Genomic DNA, 14,003 nt, shown 5'->3' with positions numbered 1-14,003 from the left:
GAAAGGACATTATTAAACTAGAAAGAGTGCAGAAAAGATTGACTAGGATGCTAATGGGACTTGATGGATCGAGTTATAAGGAGAGGCTGGATAGACTGGGACTTTTTTCTCTGGAGCGTAGGAGGCTGAGGGGTGATCTTACAGAAGTCTATAAAATAATGAGGGACACAGATCAGCTAGATAGTCAATATCTTTTCCCAAAGGTAGGGGAGTCTAGAACTAGAGGGCACAGGTTTAAGGTGAGAGGGGAGAGATACAAAAGTGTCCAGAGAGGAAATCTTTTCACACAGAGGGTGGTGAGTGTCTGCCAGAGTAGGAGTAGAGGCGGGTACAATTTTATCTTTTAAAAAGCAGTTAGATAGTTACATAGATATGATGGTTATGGAGGGATATGGGCCAAATGCGGGCAATTGGGATTAGCGTAGGGGTTTTAAGAAAGAAAGGGCGGTGAGGAGGAGTTGGATGAAGGGCCTGTTTCCATGCTGTAAACCTCACTGATCTATGGTCTGGTATATTGAATGAAGGATGAAAAGAAAATCCAACCAGTAATGGGCCAGTGTTAGACAAGCTCCACCTGTAGCCTCTTCTAACTCACTTCTCTCATTAAATGATTCCACAGAGCTATCTCTAGGGCTTATATGAACTCTGATATCAATGTGCTCCTCCTACTCCAGTCCAAGGCAGGGAGTTAGCAGGAGCTGATTAGAATCTCAGTAATAAGAAACTGCATTCATATAGCACCTTTCACACCAGCAAGAGATCCCAAGCTACTTTCTGCTGTGCTGTCACTGACTGCAGAAGTGAACCTGAACAAGCAAGATCGCAAAAGGAGCGGTGATGGCCCAGCCAGAGCTTCCTGTGAGTTTGGAAAGAACCCTGTATTTAAATAATATCTGTTGTCTCAGTGTCCTGTCCACAGGCCACCCTGATCTGACTGCCCTCAGACTGACCCAGGGCAGCAATTCCTCTCTCTCAGGCCCGCTCCGATCTGACTGCCCTCAGACTGACCCAGGGCAGCAATTCCTCTCTCTCAGGCCCGCTCCGATCTGACTGCCCTCAGACTGACCCAGGGCAGCAATTCCTCTCTCTCAGGCCCGCTCCGATCTGACTGCCCTCAGACTGACCCAGGGCAGCAGTTGCTCCTCTCTCTCAGGCTAGCCTCAGATGGAACATCCCACCAGTCTCAGAACAGAACAGGCAGCTCTCCTGGTCGCAGAGCAGTCCAGGGGGTTCTACCGGCCTGGACAGGAGACTCCCCTGATCTGGGACAAGAAGTGGTCTCAATGTGACTCAGACAGGTAACTCTCCTGGTCTTGAATAAGCCCAGGACAGGAGACTCTGCCAGTCTCAGACCAGCACAGAAGCTGGTGGTGTGGTGGTATTTTACTAGATTGGTAATCTAGAAACCTAGGCTAATGGTCTGGAGACCAGGAGTAGGCCATTCGGCCCATCAAGACCACACCTACCCTCTGAAAGAGCCTAGCACCAATCCCTCACCCTATCCTCATTTAAGATGGCCAATCTACCTAACCTGCACGTCTTTGGTACGTGGGAGGAAACTGGAGCACCCGGAGAAAACCCATGCAGACACGGGGACAATGCGCAAACTCCACACAAACAGTGACCCAAGCCGGGAATCAATGGGGGTCCCTTGCACTGAGAGGTAGCAGTGCTAACCACTGTGTCACCGTGCCGCTGTGAAGGAACTCAAGAAGGAAGTCTGCTGTCCTAACCTGGTCCAATCTCCATTTGACTCCAGAGCCATAACAATGTGGTTGACTGTTAAATGCCCTGTGAAATGATTGAGCAAGTCACTCAGTGCATCAAATTCTCAGCATGATCTGTGTAGTTACAAGAGGGCAGCACACTGCCATCTCCTCAAGGGTAATTAGGGATGGGCAGTAAATAAATGGCCCGATCCAGCAAAGCAAACATCCCATGAGTGAATTTAAAACAAAGGAGATTCTGTGAGTGGGTTGTTCCTATTTCCACCAGCGCCTGTCTTTAATAGCTTTTCAGAGATGAATGGAGAGGAATGTTGAAAAAGAGGAACTGCCCAACCCACATCCACCCGCTGTGCCCCCCTCCCCCACCCCGCACGAGTGGAGTTGGGTAACTGAGACATGCTGCTGGAGATCACTTACCCACTGTCACAGAGCAACATCTCTCAGATATTAGCTGGGCACAAGCTGTTCCTGGCACAGAAACTGCAAACATAATGGAGAGACAGCGAGCAGAGGCAGCAGGCGTCAGACTGAAGTCTAACACAGACCTTCCCCAGCAAGGCTCCCCATTCAAAACTCACACAATATATCAAATACAACAGGTGTAACTCTCACCTGTGAATCTGCTATCAAATAGCTAGGCTGTGAATTATTCATCCTTTACATTATTCAAAGAAACAGGAGAGACTGAACAATGAGTTAGAAAGCTAGACAGAGCTACATAGAGCAGAGAAGGAGGAAGGAAAGAGCAGGAGGCATAAAATCAGAGGGAGACGTAGGTGTGGAGAAAGAGAGAAGAAAGAGTATGAAGGAGATTTTTCTGAAGTTTATTTATTATTGTCACAAGTAGGCTTACATTAACACTGCAGTGAAGTTACTGTGAAAATCCCCCAGTTGGCACACTCTGGCACCTGTTCGGGTACATTGAGGGAGAATTTAGCACGGCCAGTGCACCTAACCAGCACATCTTTCAGACTGTGAGAGGAAACCCACACAGATACGAGGAGAATGTGTAAATTCCACACAGACAGTGACCCTAGCTGGGAATTGACCCGGGTCCCTGGCACTGTGAGGCAGCGGTGCTAACCACCGTGCCAGCCAGTGGAGTGGGCACAGACACACACACACGCACATTCCCCTTTCCAGAATACAAGGGTAGAACTAACAGATACAGACTGGAAATGTCAAAAGCAGAGTGTCACTGGACTCTGACTAAAGTTAACAATGTGCTGTTGCTTCCATTCACAAATGAATAATTAAATTAATGATAGTTATAGAGTTATTAAAGCACAGATTAAGGCCATTCAGCCCATCAAAAGTGCTTCTTTGTGCCTTTCTGAAGGTTTGTGACTTTAGCTGTCTCCTATCCCAGTAGAGAGAGGCTGTCCTTAGTCAAAAGTGGCAATATAAGTGAGCTGGGGATCCAGAGATATCTGCTTGCTTGTACATGTCCTGGAACATGGTTTCCACATGTTGAGGTAAACAGTCTGTATAAAACTTCACTCACCTACTGAACCACAGGATGACAGAAAGCAAAAGGTGAAAGATCAAACCTGCAGCAGCTGCGACTGGGTGATGATTCTCGATCTCAGACAGGGTGAGGATTCCAGCGTCTCTGTCAGATTGAGTAGCTTCAGAAAATCAAAAAGTACAGCAGTGAGTAAAACACCCAGCACCAAAAATGGGTGAGAGAGGGACAGAGGAAGGAGAGAGGCACAGAGGAAGGAGAGAGGGACAGAGGAAGGGAAGGAGAGAGGGACAGAGGAAGGAGAGAGGGACAGAGGAAGGGAAGGAGAGAGGGACAGAGGAAGGGAAGGAGAGAGGGACAGAGGAAGGGAAGGAGAGAGGGACAGAGGAAGGGAAGGAGAGAGGGACAGAGGAAGGAGAGAGGGACAGAGGAAGGAGAGAGGGACAGAGGAAGGGAAGGAGAGAGGGACAGAGGAAGGGAAGGAGAGAGGGACAGAGGAAGGAGAGAGGGACAGAGGAAGGGAAGGAGAGAGGGACAGAGGAAGGAGAGAGGGACAGAGGAAGGAGAGAGGGACAGAGGAAGGAGAGAGGGACAGAGGAAGGGAAGGAGAGAGGGAGAAACACAGAATATTCAAACATCGCGAGTAAAAACATCAGGAGCCAGTCAGAGAAAGAGCAGTAAAGTGAGAGAGCTCGTAATGTGGGAAAGCACAAAACGGCACTGACTCTAACCCTAGCCCTAAGGCAGCAGCCGTGTGCATGTAGCGCGTGTTTGTGGCGTGTGTTTAATCCTGCGTCTCTCTCAGTCTGGACTCCCTGCAGGCAGAACGATGGCTCTCTGTATTCAGCCGTGTCCTTTATAATTTCCAGCCCTCATTCAAACCAGCTGGAATCACCAGTCATACAGCTGCAACGTTTCCCAGTGTGGACCCTTTACCAGCTGCTACCTACACCTGTACAATGACCCTGGTGGATGGGCAATGGTGTTTATTTTCTGATTAATACGGGACCAATGCTGAACCTGGGCCAAGCACCAGCTCACAGCCTAGTCCCACGTTCCCGGGTACAGCAGGCCAGCAGTGAAGGAACAGTTCCTTGGGATTGAGAGAAAGTTAGCTGGGGAAACTGCTCCTGGAAGCTGGAAGTATATCTCATCAGGCTGTGGAATAGCTAACTGGCACCCACTGCCGAGATTCACAGTTTGGGGGTTGGGTGGAGCTCAGCAAGGGCCCAATGGCCCTGCAGGGTTGGAATTCAGGAGCAGAGAGAGTTGGTGCCTTACCTGAGGCTGGGTCGCACAGCGGCTCAGGAAGTTGTTCAGTATTGGTGCCGACATCCTTCCTTTCCTCAGCATTCTTCCTGGTCGAGGCAAAACAATGTAACTCCGCAGATGTTGCAACTGGGCCAGTTTGGCCTTGCAGCCAGGAATCACACGGAGCTGCAGAGAATTCAGAACATCACTGTTATTTATCATTTATATTAATGATTTGGATGAAAATATAGGAGGCATGGTTAGTAAGTTTGCAGATGACACCAAGATTGGTGGCATAGTGGACAGTGAAGAAAGTTATCTCCAATTGCAACAGGATCTTGATCAATTGGGCCAGTGGGCTGACGAATGGCAGATGGACTTTATTTTAGATAAATGTAAGCTGATGCATTTTTGGTAGATTGAACCAGGGCAGGACTTACTCAGTTAATGGTAGGGCACTGGGGCGAGTTACAGAACAAAGAGATCTCGGGGTACAGGTTCATAGCTCCTTGAAAGTGGAGTCACAGGTGGACAGAGTGGTGAAGAAGGCATTCAGCATGCTTGGTTTCATTGGTCAGAACATTGAATACAGGAGTTGGGACGTCTTGTTGAAGTTGTACAAGACATTGGTAAGGCCACACTTGGAATACTGTGTACAGTTCTGGTCACCCTATTATAGAAAGGATATTATTAAACTAGAAAGAGTGCAGAAAAGATTTACGAGGGTGCTACCGGGACTTGATGGCTTGAGTTTTAAGGAGAGGCTGGATAGACTGGGACTTTTCTCTCTGGAGTGTAGGAGACTGAGGGGTGAACAGAAGAACATAAGAAATAGGAGCAGGAGTAGGCCATCTAGCCCCTTGAGCCTGCCCCGCCATTCAATAAGATCATGGCTGATCTGTCGTGTCTCAGTTCCACATTCCTGCCCTCTCCCCATAACCCTTAATCCCCTTGTCTATCAAAAACCCATCAACCCACGTCTTAAAAATATTGAGTGAGGCAGCCTCCACCACTTCAACAGGCAGAGAATTCCAGAGATTCACCACCCTTTGAGTGGAGAAGTTCCTCCTCAACTCCGTTCTAAACCGCCCCCTTTATCTTGAGGCTGTGCCCTCTAGTCCTACTGTCCTTTCTGAGCGGGAAGAGCCTCTCCACCTCTATCCTATCCACCCCATTCAACATCTTATATGTCTCAATGAGATCTCCCCTCATTCTTCTAAACTCTAACAAGTACAAGCCTAGTTTATTCAGCCTCTCCTCATAGTTCAACCCCCTCAACTCCGGTATCAGCCTAGTAAACCTCCTCTGCACTCCCTCCAAGGCCAAAATATCCTTGCGTATGTGCGGTGACCAAAACTGCACACAGTACTCCAGCTGCTGCCTCACCAGTGCCCTATACAGTTGCAGCAAGACCTCCCTACTTTTATATTCAATCCCCCTCGCTATGAAGGCCAGCATCCCATTCGCCTTCCTGACCACCTGCTGCACCTGCAAGCTGGGTTTTTGCGACTCATGCACAAGGACCCCGAGGTCCCTCTGCACCGTCGCATGCTGCAGTTTTTCGCCATGTAAGTAATAGTCCTTCCTGCCATTATTCCTACCAAAGTGGACTACCTCACATTTGCCAACATTAAATTCCATTTGCCAGTTCCTGGCCCATTTGCCCAGCCTATCTAGATCCTTCTGCAGACTTTCCACACCCTCCACACAATTTGCCGTTCCACCAATCTTGGTGTCATCAGCAAATTTCGACACCATACATGGACTTCAGCAAGGCGTTTGATAAGGTCCCCCATGCAAGACTTCTTGAGAAGGTGAGAGGGCATGGGATCCAAGGGCCTTTGGCCTTGTGGATCCAGAACTGGCTTGCCTGCAGAAGGCAGAGAGTGGTTGTGGATGGGGCTTTTTCTGCATGGAGGTCGGTCACCAGTGGAGTGCCCCAGGGATCTGTTCTAGGACCCTTGCTGTTTGTCATTTTCAAAGATGACCTGGATGAGGAAGTGGAGGGATGGGTAAGTAAGTTCGCTGATGACACGAAGGTCGGTGGTGTTGTGGATGGTCTGGAAGGATGTCAGAAGTTGCAGCAGGACATAGATAGGATGCAAGACTGGGCGGAGAAGTGGCAGATGGACTTCAACGCGGATAAATGTGTAGTCGTCCATTTTGGCAGAACCAACGGGATGAACGAGTACACTATCAAGGGCAGGAGTCTTGGTAGTGTTGAAGAACAGAAGGATCTTGGGGTCCGGGTCCACAGGACTCTTAAATCGGCCTCGCAGGTGGAGGATGTGGTCAAGAAGGCGTATGGTGTACTGGCCTTCATTAATCGAGGGATTGAGTTTAGGAATCGGGAGGTAATGCTGCAACTTTATAAGACCCTTGTCAGGCCCCACTTGGAGTACTGTGCGCAGTTCTGGTCGCCTCACTACAGGAAGGATGTGGAAGCTATTGAAAGGGTACAGAGGAGATTTACAAGGATGTTGCCTGGATTGGGAGGCATGCCTTATGAAGTTAGGTTGAGGGACCTAGGTCTCTTCTCCCTGGAGAGACGAAGGTTGAGAGGCGACCTGATAGAGGTTTATAAAATGTTGAGAGGAATAGATAGGGTGGATTCTCAGAGGCTATTTCCCCAGGTTGAAATGGTCGCTACGAGAGGACACAGATTTAAGGTGCGGGGAGGCAAGTACAGAAGTGATGTTAGGGGTAAGTTTTTCACTCAGAGGGTGGTGAGTGAATGGAATCGGCTGCCGTCAGTGGTGGTGGAGGCGAACTCGCTGGGGTCTTTTAAAAGACTTCTGGATGAGTATATGGGATTTAGTGGGATTGGGGGTTATAGATAGGTCTATGGATTGGTAGGTGTTGATGTGATCGGCGCAACTCATGGGCCGAAGGGCCTGTTTGTGCTGTAGTGTTCTATGTTCTATGTTCTACCATACACTCGGTTCCCTCCTCCTGATCATCTATATAAATGGTAAATAGCTGAGGCCCCAGCACCGACCCCTGGGGCACTCCACTAGTCACCAACCGCCAATCCGAATAGCGCCCATTGACACCCACTCTCTGTCTCCTATCTGACAGCCAATCCTCTATCCACGCTAACACCTTACCCCCAACTCCATGCCCCCTGACCTTCTGTAATAACCTCTTGTGAGGCACCTTGTCAAACGCCTTCTGAAAATCAAGAAAGACCACATCCACCGGCTCTCCTCTATCCACCGCCCTAGACACATCCTCATAGAACTCCAATAAATTCGTCAGACATGACTTCCCCTTAACGAAACCGTGCTGCGTCTGCTCTACCAAACAATTCTCCTCAAGATGCCTCGCTATTTTCTCCTTGATCACGGATTCTAACATTTTTCCTACAACAGACGTTAAACTAACCGGCCTATAATTCCCTGCCTTTTGCCTGCCACCCTTCTTAAACAACGGCGTAACATTAGCCGTTTTCCAATCTTCCGGCACTTCCCCGGAATCCAGCGGCGTTTGGAAAATAATCACCAAGGCACCCACTATCACCTCCGCCATTTCTTTCAGAACCCTTGGATGCATTCCATCCGGTCCTGGGGACTTGTCCACAATCAGTCCCTCCAGTCTGTCGAGCACCGCCTCTCTAGTCACAATAATGTCATTCAGGCCCTCCACTCCTACCATCTTTCCATCGCTAACACCCGGCAAATTATTCACATCCTCCTCCGTGAAGACAGAAACAGCAGCATCAAGAGGCAGCGATTTTTGGGCGTGTGAGGAGGCCGCAAGAAAGGTACATTTTCTGTTTATATTTTTTAACTTTTTATTTCTAGTTTAAAGTCGCGAGTATCGGCCGTTTTTTTTTAAATTAGTTAGAAGTCGGAAGTCGTCACTAGGACGCTTACCGGTAGTTGTAGTTATTTTTTTCTCGGGTCCCTGGCCCTATAAATTAGCGCAGAGAGGATACCCGATCCTCTACACTGGTAGAGAATCCCACCCTCCCACCTCCTCTAACCTAATTATAAGTGTTGGGGAAGTTTTTTTTTATATATTTTTATTTTTCTGCTGGTAATTGTTTCAGGGATGGCAGTTCAGGCAGTAAGCTGCATCTCCTGTGGGATGTATGTGGTGAGGGACTCTAGTAGTGTTTCAGGTGATTTTACTTGTAGGAAGTGTGTTAGATTGCAGCTTCTGGTGGAACGTGTAAAGGAGCTGGAGGTGGAATTAGAGGAGCTCCGCATAATTCGGGAGGCGGAGGTGGAAATCGATAGGAGTTATAAGGAGATAGTCACTCCTAGAAATGAGTCTTGGGTCACTGCCAGGAAGAGGGGAAAGAGGCAATTGGGGGGACAATCCCCTGGGGCTGTTCCCCTCCAAAATAGGTTTTCTGTCCTGGAGGCTACAGTTGAGGAGGAATCAACTGGAGATAGCCAAAGGGAGCAGGTCTCTGGAGGTGAGCCTAGTGTGAAAGCTCAGGTGGTTAGGGGATGTAAAAGATTGGGCCTGGTGATTGGGGACTCCACAGTTAAGGGGACGGATAGGAGAGTCGGAAGTAATGGTAGGGACTCAGGGCTGGTGTGTTGCCTCCCAGGGGCTGGGGTCCGGGATGTATCGGAGAGGGTATTCAGGACTCTTAGGGGAGAGGGAGATCAACCCCAAGTTATAGTTCATGTGGGGACGCATGACATAGGGAGGTTAAGGGAAGGGGATATTAAGCAGAAATTTATGGAGTTGGGGTGGAAACTTAAGGCCAAGTCGGACAGGGTGGTTATCTCGGGACTCTTGCCTGTGCCACAGGATAGTTTAGAGCGGAACAGAGAGAGGGAAAGTTTGAACTCGTGGCTGAGGGGATGGTGCAGGAGGGAGGGGTTCAGGTTCTTGAGCAATTGGGGCTCATTCTGGGGAAGGTGGGACCTCTACAGGAGTGATGGTCTACACCTGAATCAGAGGGGAACCAATATCTTGGGGGGAAAATTTGCAAAGGCTATGCAGGGGGGTTTAAACTAATTCAGAGGGGGGTGGGATCCTGAGTAGCGGGGGTGAAAGTGAGGGGGGCATAGATGGGGACTGCATTGCACGGCATAGTGGGGGTGGGGCGGAGCAGGGTTTGAAATGTGTACACTTTAATGCGAGGAGTATTCACAATAAAGTGGATGAACTTGCAGCATGGATCAGTACCTGGGACTTTGATGTTGTGGCCATTTCAGAGACTTGGATAGAGCAGGGTCAGGAATGGTTGTTGCAGGTTCCGGGGTTCAAATGCTTCAGCAGGAGTAGAGAAGGAGGTAGAAGGGGGGGTGGGGTAGCATTATTGGTCAAGGATTGTATCACGGTGTCAGAGAGGAAGTTTGATGAGGACTTGTCTGTTGAGGTAGTATGGGCGGAGATTAGAAATAGGAGAGGGGAGGTCACCCTGTTGGGAGTCATTTATAGACCTCCTAAAAGTTCTAGAGAGGTTGAGGAAAGGATTGCGGAGACGATCCTGGTTAGGAGTGAAAGTAATAGGGTAATTGTTATGGGAGACTTTAACTTTACTAATATTGATTGGAATTGCTATAGCTCTAGCTCATTAGAGGGGTCAGTTTTTGTACAAAGCGTGCAGGAAGGTTTTTTGACTCAGTATGTTGATAGGCCAACTAGAGGCGAGGCTATATTGGATTTGGTGCTGGGAAATGAGCCAGACCAGGTGCTGGACTTGCAAGTTGGTGAGCATTTTGGTGATAGTGACCACAATTCGGTTACGTTCACCTTAGTGATAGAAAGGGATAGGCATGAACCTCGGGCCAGTAGTTTTAGCTGGGGGAAGGGTCATTATGAGGCTATTAGGAGAGAATTAGGAAGCATAGGTTGGACTAGGAGACTACAGGGTCTCGGAACGTCCGAAATGTGGAGTTTTTTCAAGGAGCAGCTACTGCGAGTCCTTGATATGTATGTCCCTGTCAGGCAAGGAGGAATTGGTCGAGCTAGGGAACCGTGGTGCACTAAAAAAGTTGATTCGTTGGTTAAAAAGAAAAAGGAGGCTTATGTTCGGATGAGACTTGAGGGCTCAGGTAGTGCACTAGAAAGCTTTAGATTGGCTAGGAGGGAGTTGAAGAGTGAGTTAAGAAGGGCTAAAAGAGGACATGAGAAGACTTTGGCTGATAGGATTAAGGAGAATCCTAAGGCGTTTTACAGGTATGTTAAGAACAGAAGGTTGGTTAGGGCAAGATTAGGGCCAGTTACAGACAGTAGAGGGAAGTTGTGTGTGGAACCAGAAGAGATTGGAGAGGCATTGAATCAATATTTGTCTTCGGTGTTCACGCAGGGGGACATGAATGTAGCTGAGGAGAACACTGGGTTGCAGGGGTGTAAACTAGATAGTATTGCAGTTGATAAGGGGGATGTGCTGGATATTCTTGAGGGTTTGAAAATAGATAAGTCCCCTGGTCCGGACGGGATTTACTCTAGGATTCTCTGGGAGGCAAGAGAGGTGATTGCAGAGCCTCTGGCACTGATCTTCAGGTCGTCGTTGGTCTCAGGTATAGTGCCGGAAGATTGGAGGATAGCGAATGTTGTCCCATTGTTTAAGAAGGGGAACAGAGACTTCCCCGGGAATTATAGACCGGTGAGTCTTACTTCTGTTGTGGGCAAGGTTTTAGAAAAAATTATTAGGGATAGGAATTATAGTTATTTGGAGAGTAATGAATTGATTGGAGATAGTCAGCATGGTTTTGTAGCGGGTAGGTCGTGCCTTACTAACCTTATTGAGTTTTTTGAGAAGGTGACCAAAGAGGTGGATGGGGGTAAGGCAGTTGACGTGGTGTATATGGATTTTAGTAAGGCGTTTGATAAGGTTCACCATGGTAGGCTTCTGCACAAAATGCAGATGTATGGGATTGAGGGTAATCTAGGAAATTGGATCAGGAATTGCCTAGCAGATAGGAGACAGAGGGTGGTGGTTGATGGTAAATATTCGTCATGGAGTTCGGTTACGAGTGGTGTGCCTCAGGGATCTGTTTTGGGGCCACTGCTGTTTGTAATTTTTATTAATGATCTGGATGAGGGTATAGTTGGGTGGATTAGTAAATTTGCTGATGACACCAAAGTTGGAGGTGTGGTAGATTGTGAGGAAGGGTGTCATAGTTTGCAGGGAGACTTAGACAGGTTGCAGAGCTGGGCCGAGAGGTGGCGGATGGAGTTTAATGCGGAGAAGTGTGAGGTAATTCACTTTGGTAGGAATAACAGATGTGTCGAGTATAGGGCTAACGGGAGGACTCTGAATAGTGTGGATGAGCAGAGGGATCTAGGTGTATGTGTACATAGATCCCTGAAAGTTGGGAATCAAGTAGATAGGGTTGTTAAGAAGGCATACGGTGTCTTGGCGTTTATTGGTAGGGGGACTGAATTTAGGAGTCGCAGCGTCATGTTGCAACTGTACACAACTCTGGTGCGTCCGCACTTGGAGTATTGTGTGCAGTTCTGGTCCCCACATTACAGGAAGGATGTGGAGGCTTTGGAGAGGGTGCAGAGGAGGTTTACCAGGATGTTGCCTGGTATGGAGGGGAGGTCCTATGAGGGATTTGGGGTTGTTTTCGCTAGAAAGAAGGCGGCTAAGAGGGGATCTTATTGAAACATATAAGATGATTAGAGGTTTAGATAGGGTGGACAGTGATAGCCTTTTTCCTCAGATGGAGAAAGCTAGCACGAGGGGGCATGGCTTTAAATTAAGGGGAGGTAGTTATAGGACGGATGTCAGGGGTAGGTTCTTTACCCAGAGGGTGGTGAGGGATTGGAATGCCCTGCCTGCTGCAGTTGTAAATGCGCCTAGTTTGGGGGCGTTTAAGAGATCCGTGGATAGGTTTACGGATGAAAAGGGATTGGTTTAGGTTAGAGGGTCATTTTTTTTTAAACTGGTCGGCGCAACATCGTGGGCCGAAGGGCCTGTTCTGCGCTGTAATGTTCTATGTTCTATGTTCTATGAAACAAAAAAGTTATTCAAGGCCTCAACCATTTCCCCACCCCCTACCACTAAGTCCCTCCTCTCATCCTCTAAGGGTCCAACGTTCACCTTAGCCAGCCTCTTCCTTTTTATATATTTATAAAAACTCTTGCTATCCTTTTTTATATTAAGCGCTAGCCCAGCTTCATAGTTTCTCCTACCCTTCTTTATCAACTTCTTTGTCAATCTTTGTTGATATTTAAACCTCTCCCAATCCTCTTCTCACCACTACTCTTAGCTACTCTAAACGCATCCGCTTTTAATTTAACACTTTCCTTCACCTCCTTCGTTATCCACAGCTGATTACCTCTCCTCCTACGATCCTTTTTAACCATCGGAATAAATTTCTGCTGAGCACCAAGAAAGATCTCCTTAAAGATCCTCCACTGTTCCTCAGCAGACCTACCTTCCAACGCGCTCCCCCAGTCCACATTCGCCAATTCCTCTCTCATCCTACCGTACTCCCCTCTGTTCAAACAAAGGACGCGTGTCCGGGAACCCACTTTCTCCTCCTCCATCTGCATCAGAAACTCCACCATAGAATGATCACTCTTCCCAAGAGGATCCTTCACCACAAGGTCCCTAATTCTACCTGCCTCATTACATAACACCAGATCCAAGATAGCTCGCTCCCTCGTCGGCTCCAACACACACTGTTCGAGGAAACTATCCCGGCAGCATTCCAAGAACTCCTCCTCGAGCCCACCGCGTCCAACATGGGTCGACCAATCAATATGTAGATTGAAATCCCCCATAATTATCGCCATTCCACTCCTGCACGCTGCATTTATTTGCACGTTAACAGCCCGCCCCACCTCCAGATCATTATTCGGGGGCCTATAGACCACACCCACCAGCGTCTTCCTCCCTTTGCTGTTCCTAATCTCCACCCACAACGATTCCACTTTCTGCTCTTTGGTTCCTATATCATCCCTTACTACCACCCTGATGCTATCCTTAATCAGCAGAGCTACGCCCCCCTCTTTTTCCCCCTGCCTATCCTTCCTAAACACTTGATACCCCTGGACATTCAGCTCCCAGTCCCTGTCACCTTGCAGCCACGTCTCTGTAATGGCCACCAGATCATATCCATTTGTGCTGATCTGTGCCACCAGCTCATCCACTTTATTCCGAATGCTTCGTGCATTCAGATAAAGTGCCTTCATCCCAGCCTTCACCTGGACCCTATTTGCCAGAACGCCACCAACCATACTCACGCCCCCTACTCCTTTTATTATTGGGACATCCTTGGCCTCTTCCCTTACCTGTACCCTTTCCTTTACTATAGACCCCGTAATGTCACCTACCCTCGCGCACCCCCCCACCCCCAATTAGTTTAAAGCCCTATCTACAGTCCTATTTACACGATTCGCCAGGACTCTGGTCCCAGCATGGTTCAGACCAACCCCATCCCACCTGAACAGGTCCCACCTACCCCAATACTGGTGCCAATGCCCATAAATTCAAACCCATTCCTCCCACACCAATCCCTGAGCCACCCATTCACTTCCTTAATCCTATCAACCCTACGCCCGTCTGCACTCGGTTCAGGCAGTAGTCCGGAGATAACCACCTTGTCGGTTCTACTTTTTAATTCCATTCCCAGCTTTTC

The 14,003-nt window shown here is 48.4% G+C and overlaps 1 protein-coding gene across 1 annotated transcript in view; it reads right to left on the bottom strand.

Moving 5' to 3' along the window:
* The window catches only part of cplane1 (ciliogenesis and planar polarity effector 1), a 270,576-nt gene that overhangs the window by 86,907 nt on the left and 169,666 nt on the right, over positions 1 to 14,003 (bottom strand). Inside the window, exons 39-40 of the mRNA XM_080183273.1 lie at positions 4,474 to 4,629; positions 3,278 to 3,355 (exon numbers count right to left, since the gene is read on the bottom strand). Of these exons, the coding sequence (XP_080039399.1) occupies positions 3,278 to 3,355; positions 4,474 to 4,629 (234 nt within the window). The remainder of the gene's footprint in view (positions 1 to 3,277; positions 3,356 to 4,473; positions 4,630 to 14,003) is intronic.

The sequence above is a fragment of the Carcharhinus amblyrhynchos genome, unplaced genomic scaffold (assembly GCF_965287045.1).
Source record: "Carcharhinus amblyrhynchos unplaced genomic scaffold, sCarAmb.v2.hapA chromosome_205, whole genome shotgun sequence".
NCBI lineage: Eukaryota > Metazoa > Chordata > Chondrichthyes > Carcharhiniformes > Carcharhinidae > Carcharhinus > Carcharhinus amblyrhynchos.
This window is presented reverse-complemented; position numbering and strand designations above follow the sequence as displayed.